General features: G+C 40.2%; 2 protein-coding genes across 4 annotated transcripts in view; one reads left to right on the top strand and one right to left on the bottom strand.

Annotated features, from left to right (window-relative positions):
* The window catches only part of KLRG1 (killer cell lectin like receptor G1), a gene marked incomplete at its 5' end in the record, with an annotated part of 430,961 nt that overhangs the window by 340,102 nt on the left and 77,766 nt on the right, over positions 1-13,093 (bottom strand). The gene's annotated exons all lie outside the window — the stretch shown is intronic.
* LOC309868430 (alpha-2-macroglobulin-like) overlaps positions 1-13,093 on the top strand; it is a 126,992-nt gene that overhangs the window by 112,819 nt on the left and 1,080 nt on the right. Inside the window, exons 24-34 of the mRNA XM_082738276.1 lie at positions 741-824; positions 1,102-1,278; positions 1,590-1,677; positions 3,144-3,300; positions 3,833-3,907; positions 4,301-4,481; positions 6,702-6,925; positions 8,831-9,049; positions 9,178-9,305; positions 10,450-10,540; positions 12,052-12,120. Of these exons, the coding sequence (XP_082594402.1) occupies positions 741-824; positions 1,102-1,278; positions 1,590-1,677; positions 3,144-3,300; positions 3,833-3,907; positions 4,301-4,481; positions 6,702-6,925; positions 8,831-9,049; positions 9,178-9,305; positions 10,450-10,540; positions 12,052-12,120 (1,493 nt within the window). The remainder of the gene's footprint in view (positions 1-740; positions 825-1,101; positions 1,279-1,589; positions 1,678-3,143; positions 3,301-3,832; positions 3,908-4,300; positions 4,482-6,701; positions 6,926-8,830; positions 9,050-9,177; positions 9,306-10,449; positions 10,541-12,051; positions 12,121-13,093) is intronic.

Below are 13,093 nucleotides of genomic sequence, written 5' to 3'. Positions count from 1 at the left end.
CATGAGGAAGGGCAGGCAGCATTAAAATAAATACTACATTTTCTTTCATTATCCTGAAATTTACCAGTACTAAAACAGCGGTACATATATGCTTGTCACCAGCAATTATTTTATTTTCAGTGAGTCAAACGTTGTTCATCTTCACACCCCCCCCCCCACTCCCACATCTTCCACAAAAATACTATCTTCGTATCTGGTGAAATTTGATGGCAGTAAGGACAGAGAATTATTATAAAATTCAGGAACTTTCAGAGATTTTTTTCTTTCCTTGTGTATACATTAGGGTTTTTCTCATTACACTATTGAATAAAGAGGTTGGAGATGAACACTAAAGAGATCATCTTGTGATAGCCATCTCATGCTAGCCACAGGATGACCACAACAGAGTCACAACATCATGGACACTTCTCAATCTGTAGCCTTCTTTTGGAATGCACTCTACATATGGGGGGAAAAGAGGGATGAGGAAGGAGAATTTCTGGAAATCTCAGTTTCCCATTCATACACATTTAAGATAAATACACACACACACACACACACACACACACACATGCATATGTGCATATGTATATATATATATATATATATATATATATATATATTTTTTTTTTTTTTTAAAACAAGCATATTAAAAGAGTGACAACTTTTCAGAAGTTTAAGTGTAAGGCACAGTTCTGGCTTCTGGGTTTGGAGATCTTCAAGACGTTACATGGCAGAAGTAATTTCCATTATTTCTCTAGGTGCTGAGGTATCTGAACAATTATCTTTGAAGTTGCCAGAGAATGTAGTAGAAGACTCTGCCCGAGCCTTCACCTTCGTATTGGGTAAGCTCCAGCCCTAGTGAATTATTCTGCTCTATTCATAGTTTTTCCTGTTTCTTTTTCCATAAATACTCAAAATCACAATTGTAATATTAATTTGGTTTTTCCCTCTTTCTCTGGACTTGTGTATTGTTCCCAATCACACTTCTGTCCCTGGACAGCTCACCCTTCCTAAAAATATTTATTTTTTAATCTTCCTAAAATTATTCATTTCTTCTTAATGATTCACATAGATTATAATCTATAAGCTTTATGACATCCCATCTCTCTCACTCTCTAGGAGACATACTGGGCTCTGCCATGAAAAACATACAAAATCTCCTCCGAATGCCCTATGGCTGCGGAGAACAGAATATGGTCCTCTTCGCTCCCAACATCCATGTTCTGGATTATCTAAATAAAACCCAACAGCTGACTCCAGAAGTCATGTCCAAAGCCATTGGCTACCTCAATACTGGTGAGTGATTAAATGAGTGAAGACCACAGTGTCATTTTAACAATAGATTGGATTTCCTAATAGGCTTGAGTTACTTATCAAGTTTATGATATGTTAGGGAATCATAGTATCATAGTTACTATGATAGGAAGGACAGTTAATTTTAAGATTATCCAGGGTCCAGCCTCTAATAAATGTTTAAAATGCAGAACCTTGTAACATATGACAGCACAATTTAAGAAATATCACAAGAGAAACCAAAGCATTTTAGTAATTTCTCTGGCCGCAGCATACACAGTCTGTCATATTGTTTCATTAACCTTCCGTCTCAGGTTACCAGAGGCAGCTGAATTACAGGCACCGTGATGGCTCCTATAGCACCTTTGGGGAGAAATATGTCAGGAATGAGGGCAATACCTGGTAAGTGATTGACAGTTCTTTGAGGTCCTACTTTTTTACCAGCTCCTTACATATATTATCACAATTACATTCACAGTAACCTTATCAGATATGTATTATTAAACCTCTAGAGCATGAGCAGGGGGAGCAGCATAGGGAGAAGGAGAAGCAGGCTTTCTGCTGAGCAGGGAGCCCTAGTTGGTTATACTTGACAAATATAGCAAGGTAACAAGCGGAAAAGCTGACATTCAACTATTTGTTAGATTTGTCCCCCAAATTCATCCAGTTAGAAAGAGTATTCTTTCTAAAACAGCTAGTTTTTTGAGAGGAAGAGCGCACGAGCAGGGGGAGGGACAGAGGGAGAGAATCTTAAGCAGCCTCTGTACTCAGCACAGACTCCGACGTGGAGCTCGATCTCATGATTCTGAGATCCTGACTTGAGCCAAAAATCAAGTCAGACAATTAATTTCAGGTGGGTAACTGACTGAGCCACCCAGACACCCAGAAACAGCTATTTTTTTAATGGTTACTTTTTTTATAGAATAGCTCTCATAGCCATGAGTTTTTTCATATATGGCCAGTGAACATATCCTCTAACTTCTAGATAAACCATGTTCACTTCAGCTTTTAATGTTTTTAGATCATAGTCATCTTGACTGTGAATAAATTCACTCATAGGAAGAAAGAAAAGAGGAGAACCCAGTGACAAGCAACATTGTTTTAAAATCCCTAAGGCATGGGATTGAGCCACTGGGGTGGCTCAGTCAGATAAGCACCTGACTCGTAATCTCTTAATCTCAGCTCAGGTCTTGATCTCAGGGTCACAAATTCAAGCCCTGTGCTGGGCAATAAGGTGGGTGTACAGCCTACTTAAAAATAAATGGATAAATAAAATCCCAAAGGCAGACCAAAGCAGTTTGAAGTTATTCAATCTTTTTTTTTAATTCTTTTTTTTATTCAATCTTGTAAGGAGATTCTTCCATCTACAGAAGGAAATCTCTAAAGAGAAGAAAGCCTTGCTCAAATAAGTTAAAACAAGTAACATCAGAAGTTCTTATGGGGCACCTGGGTGGCTCAGTGGGTTAAAGCCTCTGCCTTTAGCTCAGGTCACGATCTCAGGGTCTTGGGATCGAGCCCCACATCAAGCTCTCTGCTCAACAGGGAGACTGCTTTCCCCCTCTCTCTCTGCCTGCCTCTCTGCCTACATGTGATCTATCTGTCAAATAAATAAATAAAACTTTGAAAAAAACAAGAAGAAGAAGAAGAAGTTCTTAGACTCTCTGTAGCAATGAGAAAATGAGTCAGCAAGGAAATACTAGATGTAGCCAATGAATCAAGCAGTCTAAAGGCGATGTGAGTTCTAAATACACAGGAATAGTTGACAGGTAACTCACATCAATGTAAGCAGTGTCATAGGAAGCTTTTTCTGTGCCACAGTTATAAAACTATTGTAACAACGTAAATATCATCTCCTCTGCCCTGCTCAGGCTCACCGCCTTTGTAATGAAGACTTTTGCCCAGGCTCAAAACTACATCTTTATCGAGAATTCATACATCACCCAAGCCCTCATCTGGCTCTCCCAAAAGCAGAAGGACAATGGTTGTTTCAGGAGTTCTGGGTCTCTGCTCAACAATGCCATTAAGGTGAGGTGTTCTCACAGTTCGTTTTGATTTTTTGTTTTTTTTCTAATAAGATTTTATTTATTTATTTGGGAGAGAGAGAGCGAGAGAGCGAGAGAGCACGAGCAGGGGGAGCAGCATAGGGAGAAGGAGAAACAGGCTTTCTGCTGAGCAGGGAGCCCTATGTGAGACTCCATCCCAGGACCCTGAGATCATGTCCTGAGCCGAAGGCAGACACTTAACCGATTGAGCCACCCAGGCGCCCTTGGAATTAGTTTTGATTTGTCCATTTATGATGTCCACAAGGATGAGAGGAGGTAATAATATAGGAATTCCTTAGCAAAGTTACTAACTAACTAACTAAAAGATAAATAAATGAAACCTGGATAGTACCAAGAAAGAGGGGATGGGACTTAGCTTGATTGTGGTAACTGGCCCCATGGGGAGGCATCTGAGTGAGGATAAACGCCAGGACAGAGCAGAAGGCAAAGAGCTGGTGAAGAGCGTGCTCAGAAGTTAAATTACTCTGATCTCTCCCTCTGACTCTCACTTACAGGGTGGAGTGGAAGACGAAGTGACCCTCTCTGCCTACATCACCATTGCCCTTCTGGAGATTCCTCTCCCTGCCACTGTAGGTACCACCCCCTCCCCTGCGTAGTTCTAGATGCAGTGACATCGCTGCACTGCTGTCAGAACCAGCCCTCTGCTCAAAGTCCAGTGTCCGCTCTCCTTTTATGCCTGGGATGGTGCTTCCCAGATCGGCAGAAAATTTGGACAATCCGCTAAGAAAGATTGACACCATCCTGGTGATGCCCTTAAGCTATTTCTCCCCTATAGACCTCCCACTGCTGCCATATACACACCCAAAATGAATTCTAAAAATATAGCGTGTGTTCCTAACTTATGAATGTCATGATAACACGAAGATACTATTCTCTCCATCCACAAGAATGAGAATAGATGAACACATGCCTTTGAAAATTGACCTGTGCTTCCTTGGTTCCCTCCTTGTTCCCCACCCCAGCACCCCGTTGTCCGCAATGCCCTGTTCTGCCTGGAGTCAGCCTGGAAGTCAGCAAAGGAAGGACCCCATGGAAAGCATGTCTACACCAAGGCACTGTTGGCCTACGCTTTCGCCCTGGCAGGTAACCAGGAGCAGAGGAGAGAAGTACTCAGCTCCCTTCATGAGGAAGCCGTGAAGGAAGGTGAGCGCACATCTGTGGTCCTCTCCCCGCCCCCATTCTCTGTGTCAAGAACCGTACAGCAGAACCCCCACACCTACATCCTGTGACCCCTTTCCCCTGTCTTCTTTTGTCTATATCACTATAAAATCTGGGTTCTCTTAAGCAAGTCACACATCAAAAGATAAGAGGCAGTGTAGTGTAGTAGTGAGATGCCCAGCCTCTAGAGACTAGCTCCAAAGCGTCTTAATCTACGAGGCCTTGGACAACTCACTCACCATGTCTGTGTTTCAGTTCCTGCAATGATAAAATGGGGATAATAGTATTTACCTCATAGGGTTCTGTCCATATTAAATGAATGAATACAAGCAAAGCACTTAGTAAACAATACGGTACAAGGAAGTGCTGTGACAGGATTACCTATTATGATTTTAATAGCCATTCTTTTTTTTTTAAGTTTTTACTTACTATTTGACAGACAGAGATCACAAGTAGGCAGAGAGGCAGGCAGAGAGAGAGGAGGAAGCAGGCTCTCTGCTGAGCAGAGAGCTGGATGCGGGGCTTGATCCCAGGACCGCGTGATCATGACCTGAGCTGAAGGCAGAGGCTTTAACCCACTGAGCCACCCAGGTGCCCCTTTAATAGCCATTCTTAAGATACACCCAGTCCTTTCCTGGTGCATCATACCTTCTTAAACATAAGAAAAGACTGAAGGAAGTAACCTCACAAATAAATTCCGGTATTTTATGCTCATATCAAAAGTCTGATAATGTTGACAAATCTATTCATATTCACACGATATTTCTATGTGTGCAGTGGTCTATATGAGGGGTCAAAGAAATAGAAAATGCAAATGCAAATAATACTTTATCCAGTAAAACATATTCTACCTTTCACCCTTGACAGTGCCATTAATTGCTTATCCTTAAAATGTATTGGGAATATTTCAGATATGTAAACCACTTTATACTTTCCTCCCAGTTTAAGAAATACAAAATGACCAGTGCAGGAAAAATTCCCTGTGTACCACTCCTACCCCAAAAGGTAGCTATTATCCTGAATTTGTCCTTAGAATTTCCCTGGGTTTCTTTATTTTTCCTACATACCTATTTCTATAATATTTGGAATTTTTACACATTCTTCATCTTTACATGAAGGTATCACACTTTTGAGTATTTCTGCATCTTGTTTTCTTGCCTGTTTGTCTGCCTTTTGTTTTTGACATTGAACCTTGTGGGAAGAGGCGGCCCCATATGAGTACCTGTGGCTCTAATGCATTATTTTCACTGCCACATAATATCTCACGATATATACATAGGTCATGATTTATAATAAGGAGTCTCTCCCTCATGGATGTTTGCTTGTTTCTTATTTGTGGCTATTGCAAACCATGCTGCAATGAACACTCACAAACATGCCTCCTTGTACCTGTGTGAGTTTCTCTGAGCTACACTTCCAAGAAGTGAATTGCTGATTAGCAAGCTAAGCACATCTTCCTCTTTGCTGGATATTCCCGAATTGCTCTCCAAAGAGCAGTTTCCTTCCCAAGGCAGCGTAAATCAGTTCCTATTATTTTCCATCTTTGTCAGCCTTTGGTATTTTAAGGATTATGTACTTTTTCTGGCCTAAGGAGTATGAACTCCATTATCTCATGTCATCTGTGATCCTCACAAGAAACTTCTATAGAAAAATTTGTAGAGGGGCACCTGGGTGTCTCAGTGGGTTAAGCCTCTGCCTTTGGCTCAGGTCATGGTCTCAGGGTCCTGGGATCAAGCCCCGCATCGGGCTCTCTGCTCAGTGGGGAGCCTGCTTCCTCCTCTCTCTCTGCCTGCCTCTGGCTACCTGTGACCTCTCTCTGTCAAATAAATAAATAATTTTTTTAAAGAATTTTTTGAAAAATTTAAAAAAGAAAAATTTATCGAAAATTTAACAAAGCCTAGATAAGGTCTGATTAACATCAAAAAGAGGAAATCCCCACAGCTGGTGAGGGATCTTGCTCTGCTCTTTCTCCCCGACAACCCAACCACGGCAACTTTATGGAAACTGACGGCTGTGGGCTTCTGACTCCAGCAACATGTCTGCCTTCACCTAACTGAAACAAACCAAGTTCAGATTTACACAGAAGGAAAAGCGTCTAGATAAGGTTCAAGAGTGTACTCCTCACTTCAGCTCTGGCTTAGGCACTTTCACTTAAATTAAATAAGAATAGGTAATCACTCATAAATCTCTTCTTCTCATTTCCAGAGAGTTCTGTCCATTGGGAGCGACCTCAGAAACCCAGGGAACCAGTGGGGCATTTTTACAAACCTCCGGCTCCCTCAGCTGAGGTGGAGATGACATCCTATGTGCTCCTGGCTTACCTCACAGCCCAGCCTGCCCCAACCTCAGAGGAGCTGACTTCTGCCTCGCACATCGTGAAGTGGATCACAAAGCAACAGAATTCCCACGGGGGCTTCTCCTCCACTCAGGTCTGTGTTTCCCAGAACCTTTCACTTCACCTTTAGGTAACAAAAGTTTTGGGATGGGCACCTGAGTGGCTCAGTAGGTTAAAGCCTTTGCCTTCGGCTCAGGTCATGATACCAGGGTCCTGGGATTGAGCCCCACATCGGGCTCTCTGCTCAGTGGGAAGCCTGCTTCCCTTCCTCTCTTTCTGCCTGCCTCTCTGCCTGCTTGTGATCTCTGACTGTCAAATAAATAAATAAAATATTTAAAAAAAAAAAGTTTTGGGGACGCCTGAGTGGCTCAGTTGGTTAAGCTGCTGCCTTCGGCTTGGGTCATGATCCCAGTGTCCTTGCCTGGCGGGAAGCCTGCTTCTCTCTCTGCCTCTGCCTGCCACTCTGCCTGCTGTGTGCTCTCTCTCTCTCTCTGACAAATAAATAAATAAATAAAGTCTTTAAAAAAAAATTTGAACAAGCTATAAAGACACTCAAGAAGAAAAACTAAAGTTGAGAAAAACTTGAATGAAGTAAATATTACAGTATTCAGGAATAGTGAGAAATAAGGAAAAATGAAATTCAAAGAGGGCTAAAAAGAAAATGTCTGCAATCCTGGGACCCCATCCTTGTTACCATCATGGACTTCTCCTCCCGATAAAAACTCTACCTCCCTAAAGAAATGGGACCTGGTATGCAATGGCCACAGCAGAATGAATTTTTTAAAAAAACAACAGCAACCAAAAAAAAAAAAAAAAAAAAAACCTACCTTCTGGAATCTTCTGGAAGTTCTAAGAGTGCCTTTCAAAAGTACCTTTCAAACTGTTCTCAGGAATGCTGCTCAAAACCCAATAACCTCTCCTTGCAAATCTCTCCATATGTAGGTCCCCTTTAACTGGCTTATTTTAAAGTGGATATATTTTATACTTCTACTATTCACCTCTTACTATACAACCATCTGTTCACCAGGAGCATGAAGAATTTTTTTTACTGGGCCAACATCCTAAGCCTAACTCTATAATCTTATATTTGAAAAATTCATCAATATGTACACAGCAGGTCATTTCATCTTCAGAGAATTTAGAGGTTAGCCTACAGGCTAAACCTAAAAGAGAAAGAGAAAGTGACAAAATGGCATCCCATCTTTTTTCCATTGTAATTTATCTCTTACTTTTCCAAATGAATGGAAAAAACTGAATACTTTTATTACAAGCCATTCTTTCTTAGTAATCTATTATTTAATGGTGAGTGCTGTGAAATGTGTAAGCTTGATGATTCACAGACCTGTACCCCTGGGGCCAATAATACTTTATATGTTAATAAAAATAATTTCTTTTAAAACCTGGAAAAAATAGAAATCTGTTCTTTAAAGACTCATTCAGGTTCAGGTTCAGTGCTGATGACAATGGAGAATATGACATGTGGGGATGGGAGGAATCCAGACTTCCAATCAAAAAGGGAGAGCCAAAAGTAATTATAATTAAGCATGACCCTCATCGTGGCTGCAAAGGACCTTGGGCTTCCTCAGAGCACTGACCTCACTGCAGAGCAGAGTTTCATCTGGGCTGAGAGCCAGATTGAATTTTGGCTGAGTGGTGGCGGGTATGACCACAGTTACCAAGTACGACCTCTTAGGCAAACAACTAATGCCAATAACTGATTCCAATTCATGTATATTTTCCACATTCCATATCCCACAAGTATTTATAGATAGAAAAAGATTCATTTTCTGAGAAATAAAATGCGCTCCTAAAGCAGATATGTGACTGTTATGGTTCGATCTAAGGATTAGAATCAATCTTGAAATTAGAGCTCCAGTATTTAAGTAGTGAGGGGAGCCGGAGAGAGGGAATCAAGGCCCCCGTAGTGGCGGCTGACGTGGGCCTTTGGGCTTCAGAAGGTTACCAAGCCTACGCAGGTTCTCTCACTCCTGTCTTCCAGGACACAGTGGTAGCTCTCCAGGCCTTGTCCAGATACGGAGCAGCCACCTTCACCAGGACTGGGAAGCCCACACAGGTGACCATCCAACATTCGGGAACACTTGTCGCCAAATTCCAAGTGGACCACGACAACCGCCTGTTACTACAGCAGACCTCACTGCCAAAGGTGCCTGAGGAATATACCATGACGGTGACAGGAGAAGGTTGTGTCTACCTCCAGGTGAGACTCTTGGTCCACATTAGCCATTAATCTCTGACTCGGCAGAGGAGAAGGCAAGTCAGAGAAAGAGTTGAGGAAATTGGGAGGACAAGAGAGAAACACAGATTTTTGTCTTTGATATTCCACAGACATCCCTAAGATACAATATTCTGCCAGAAAAGGCAGAGTTCCCATTTGCTTTGGAGGTACAGACTCTGCCCCAAACTTGTGATGGACCCAAAGCCCACACCAGCTTCCAGATCTCCCTGAATGTCAGGTAAGACCTCTGCCTGAATCCTCTAGTTCTGGTTAGAACAACCAGTCCTCTTACTGGAGTTCGTCATTAAGCTGAGCAGCATGTCCATAAATATCTGCACTACGTTTATTGAAAAAGCAGTGTGTCCTCGGGTTCATACAGAATTTCTCTGTGGTGGGGTATATATTCATGGTACGTCCTGTCTCCAGGATCTATGCTTGTTGAACCTCGTTATTTAAAGGTTAATTCCCCTCAATAATAGCTAAAAAAGGAGAACATTCATCCTTGCCTCTGACCTGAATTCCTGATTTAATATGAATGTCATTGATTCATTCTCGGATTTCATACTATTACAGAATATAAAATGTATATTCTATGTATATGTGTACATGTATGTACATGTACATGTAATATAGAATATTGTAATAGAATGTAAATACTGACCATTTCAGCAGGATGCACCATAAAATGATAAGATCAGTCGACCAATAAGCCAATCTCATTTTATAGCTCTGTGTTCTAACATATTCAGTCTTATATTTATGGACTTTATATTTTGTAAGTTTTATGCAGTTTTAATAAGGCTGTAATGGTAGACCTTTTGATATTTGATATCATCCTTGCTCTATCCAGGGCAGATATGGAGAATTCTTGAAAAGCATGAATAGAAGGAAGTAGTGACTCTCTAGTTAGAATTCCTGCTGGCAATAAATAAATCTCAGATTATATACAAAATAAACAATTTGGAGGAAAAATAAATATGCAGCAGTATTCAGATGGCTCCAGGGCTAACAAAAAATGTGTTTGTCTACAAGAATATTCTAACCTGGGTGGGGATACTATTCAGGAAAAAAAGTTAAAGTACATGTCACAAATAACTGGCCGAAATTAGAGGTCTCAGACCCAGCTCTGCATCACATGCTTTCTCAAACTGAGCCGCCTCAAGTCCACACACGTGAAGTCCTGACTCATCAGGTCTAGGGTACAGCCTGGTCTTTGTGGCTTCAACACATTCCCTGGAGATTGTAATGCTTCCGCTTGGGGAGGACATTTAGGAAGACTTCCCATGTACCTTTGAGGGCAGTGAGGGCTTGCTCTGGGCATAGAAAAGGAGAATATTTAGTAACACAGAAAACCTTAACTCCTTTCTTCCCTGAATCTTCAGTTACACCGGGAGTCGTCCTGCCTCCAACATGGTGATTATTGACGCAAAGATGGTGTCCGGCTTCATTCCCCTGAAACCAACAGTGAAAATGGTAGGTCTGACGTATGTCCAGGAGGCTCTATTTTATTTAATGTTTTAGGTGTCTCTGCACTAAGAAAATATTAATATCTTTTCAGTCACTTCTATCAAACACAAATACTTTCTCCAAAGTCAGAAATATAATATAACATATATATATATATATATATATAACATAATATAACATAAAACATGCTTGCATACAGGTTTTTTGGTTTTTTAATGTGTGTGGTTTTTTTCCCTCATTAAACTTTGTTTTAGGGGGTCTCAAAATTCTGACAGATTTTTTTTTTAAGATTTTATTTATTTATTTGACAGACAGAGATCACAAGCAGGCAGAGAGAGAGAGGAGGAGGCAGGCTCCCCCTGGAGCGGAGAGGCTGATATGGGGCTCGATCCCAGGACCCTGGGATTATGATCTGAGCTGAAGGCAGAGGCTTTAACCCACTGAGCCACCCAGGCACCCCACTGACAGATATTTTAGTCAAGTTGCTCCCACTAGAAAGTACTTGTTTTTAAAACTAATAAGTTAAAACTCACACACACACACGCACATATACACAAATGAATGATCCACAAAACATTCTCTCTTCCCTCCAAGGTTTTCTGGGACATTTTTATCATTTTATCATTAACCAGTCTTCCTTTTAGACTTAAATGGCCAATTGAGACACACAGTACTGTGATCATTCTTCTACAGCTAGTTAGGACTGGGGTGGCAGGCATTAGGGATAATATTCATTGAGCCTCCTGAGCTTTCCAGGCAGACGTGGTGACCTTGCCAACTCCAGCAGGCTTCCTGTCCACTGCTTTGATGACACCCACAGAGACTGTCTGTTTCATGTTACAAACAGCTCTTTTCCAAGAGCCACATCTACTAGAAGAAGAATGTCAACAAGCTCCTGCTTTCATGGAGCTTAGACACTTAAGATAAAGCTTGGGGCGCCTGGCTGGCTCAGTTAGAAGAGCATGAAACTCTGGATCCTCAGGGTCATGAGCTTGAGCCGCATATTGGGTGTAGAGGGCTACTTAAATAAATAATAAATAAAACTTTTAAAAAAAGAAGAAGATAAAGCTTATGCACCAGTGGAAAAAATACAAAAATGACCAATAAACAAAAATGACCAATAAATATTAACTCTAATTATTATAGAAGTTCAAAGAAAAATGAGATTGCTGTAAGAGCAAGCAAAAAAAAAAGTTTTAAGAAAAACCCTCCTTCATGAAGGAACAGAATGTACATCGAACATCGAAATACAGAAAATTCCCAAGTTTAGGATACTTGTTCCACTTTTCTTCAGATACATCAACTTTCCACATAGGTCATGTGTCCTACTAATATCAAACCCTGCATCCCAATTATCTCTCATTTTTTTATGTAAAAACATCATCATCTTCACTTACAAAAATCCCGTGAAGAAACTACCCTCAGGCTTAATTTGGTAATAAAAATTCTTTGTTTCTCTGGTTTTCCCAGAGGCTTCATCTGTTTATTAACATTTGTGATGTATTAATTTTCTTCAGCTTGAAAGATCTAAACATGTGAGCCGAACAGAAGTCAGCAACAACCATGTTTTGATTTATCTGGATAAGGTGAGAGCCCTGCCAATCTAATTGCAAAAAATATAGGTAATATACAGGTAATAATCTCTTGAAGGGAGATACACTAATCCTATCCTAAGGAAAGTGAATGAAGGCATTTTGGAGACATCACCTCCATGGCAAAAGTTTGAGCATTCTAATATTAATTCCAGTAAATACTCTCCTCTTCTTTATTTGCAATTCATGTAAGACTATGGGAAAAACTGACTATTATAATATAGGAATATGAATACTTCTTGGACCTCATAAACAAAAATTCTCTGCACAATGTGTTTATGTCCATAACCTATTTTTGAAGATATCAAGTAAGGTAAGAAAGAAACCCAATGGTTTCTTCCTTTTATTATTACATCAACATCAACATAATTGATGTTATATATTACATATTACATATATCATACCTCAGATATATCAGTTATATAATTCACAGCTCAATTATTATATCAACAGTATAAAAGAGGGAAATACTGACCATTTCAGCAAGGATACACCATAAAACGATAAGATCAGTCAACCAATAAGCCAATCTCATTTTCTAGTTCTGTGTTCTAACATAATTTATTCATCTTATACTTACGGACATTATATTTTACAAGTTTTGTGAAATTTTAATAGGGCTGTAATGACAGATTTTTTATATGACTTGTTAAGCCAATACAGTATTTCTAAAGATAGAGAAGTAAAACTATACCAAATCTCTGGATATGGAAAAACAAATGTCGCCATTCACCCAACAAAATCATGTATCATTCACCCTTTACAAAGAGCCCATGGACCAGTATTGATCAGAGTATATGAATTGCTTGGGTTATTTAAGCAAAATTTAGGGATATTTTCATTCACGCTGGGAGCTTTCTGTGCCACTTAAGGACACTGTTAGTCAATAAAAAGTTTTTCTCTCCAAAAGTAGATGACTAATTAAACTCATTCAAAGAAGAAAAAGAAAGCTTATAATTCCCTTTTG

The sequence above is a fragment of the Mustela nivalis genome, assembly GCF_964662115.1.
Source record: "Mustela nivalis genome assembly, chromosome: 7".
Taxonomy (NCBI): Eukaryota; Metazoa; Chordata; class Mammalia; order Carnivora; family Mustelidae; genus Mustela; species Mustela nivalis.
This window is presented reverse-complemented; position numbering and strand designations above follow the sequence as displayed.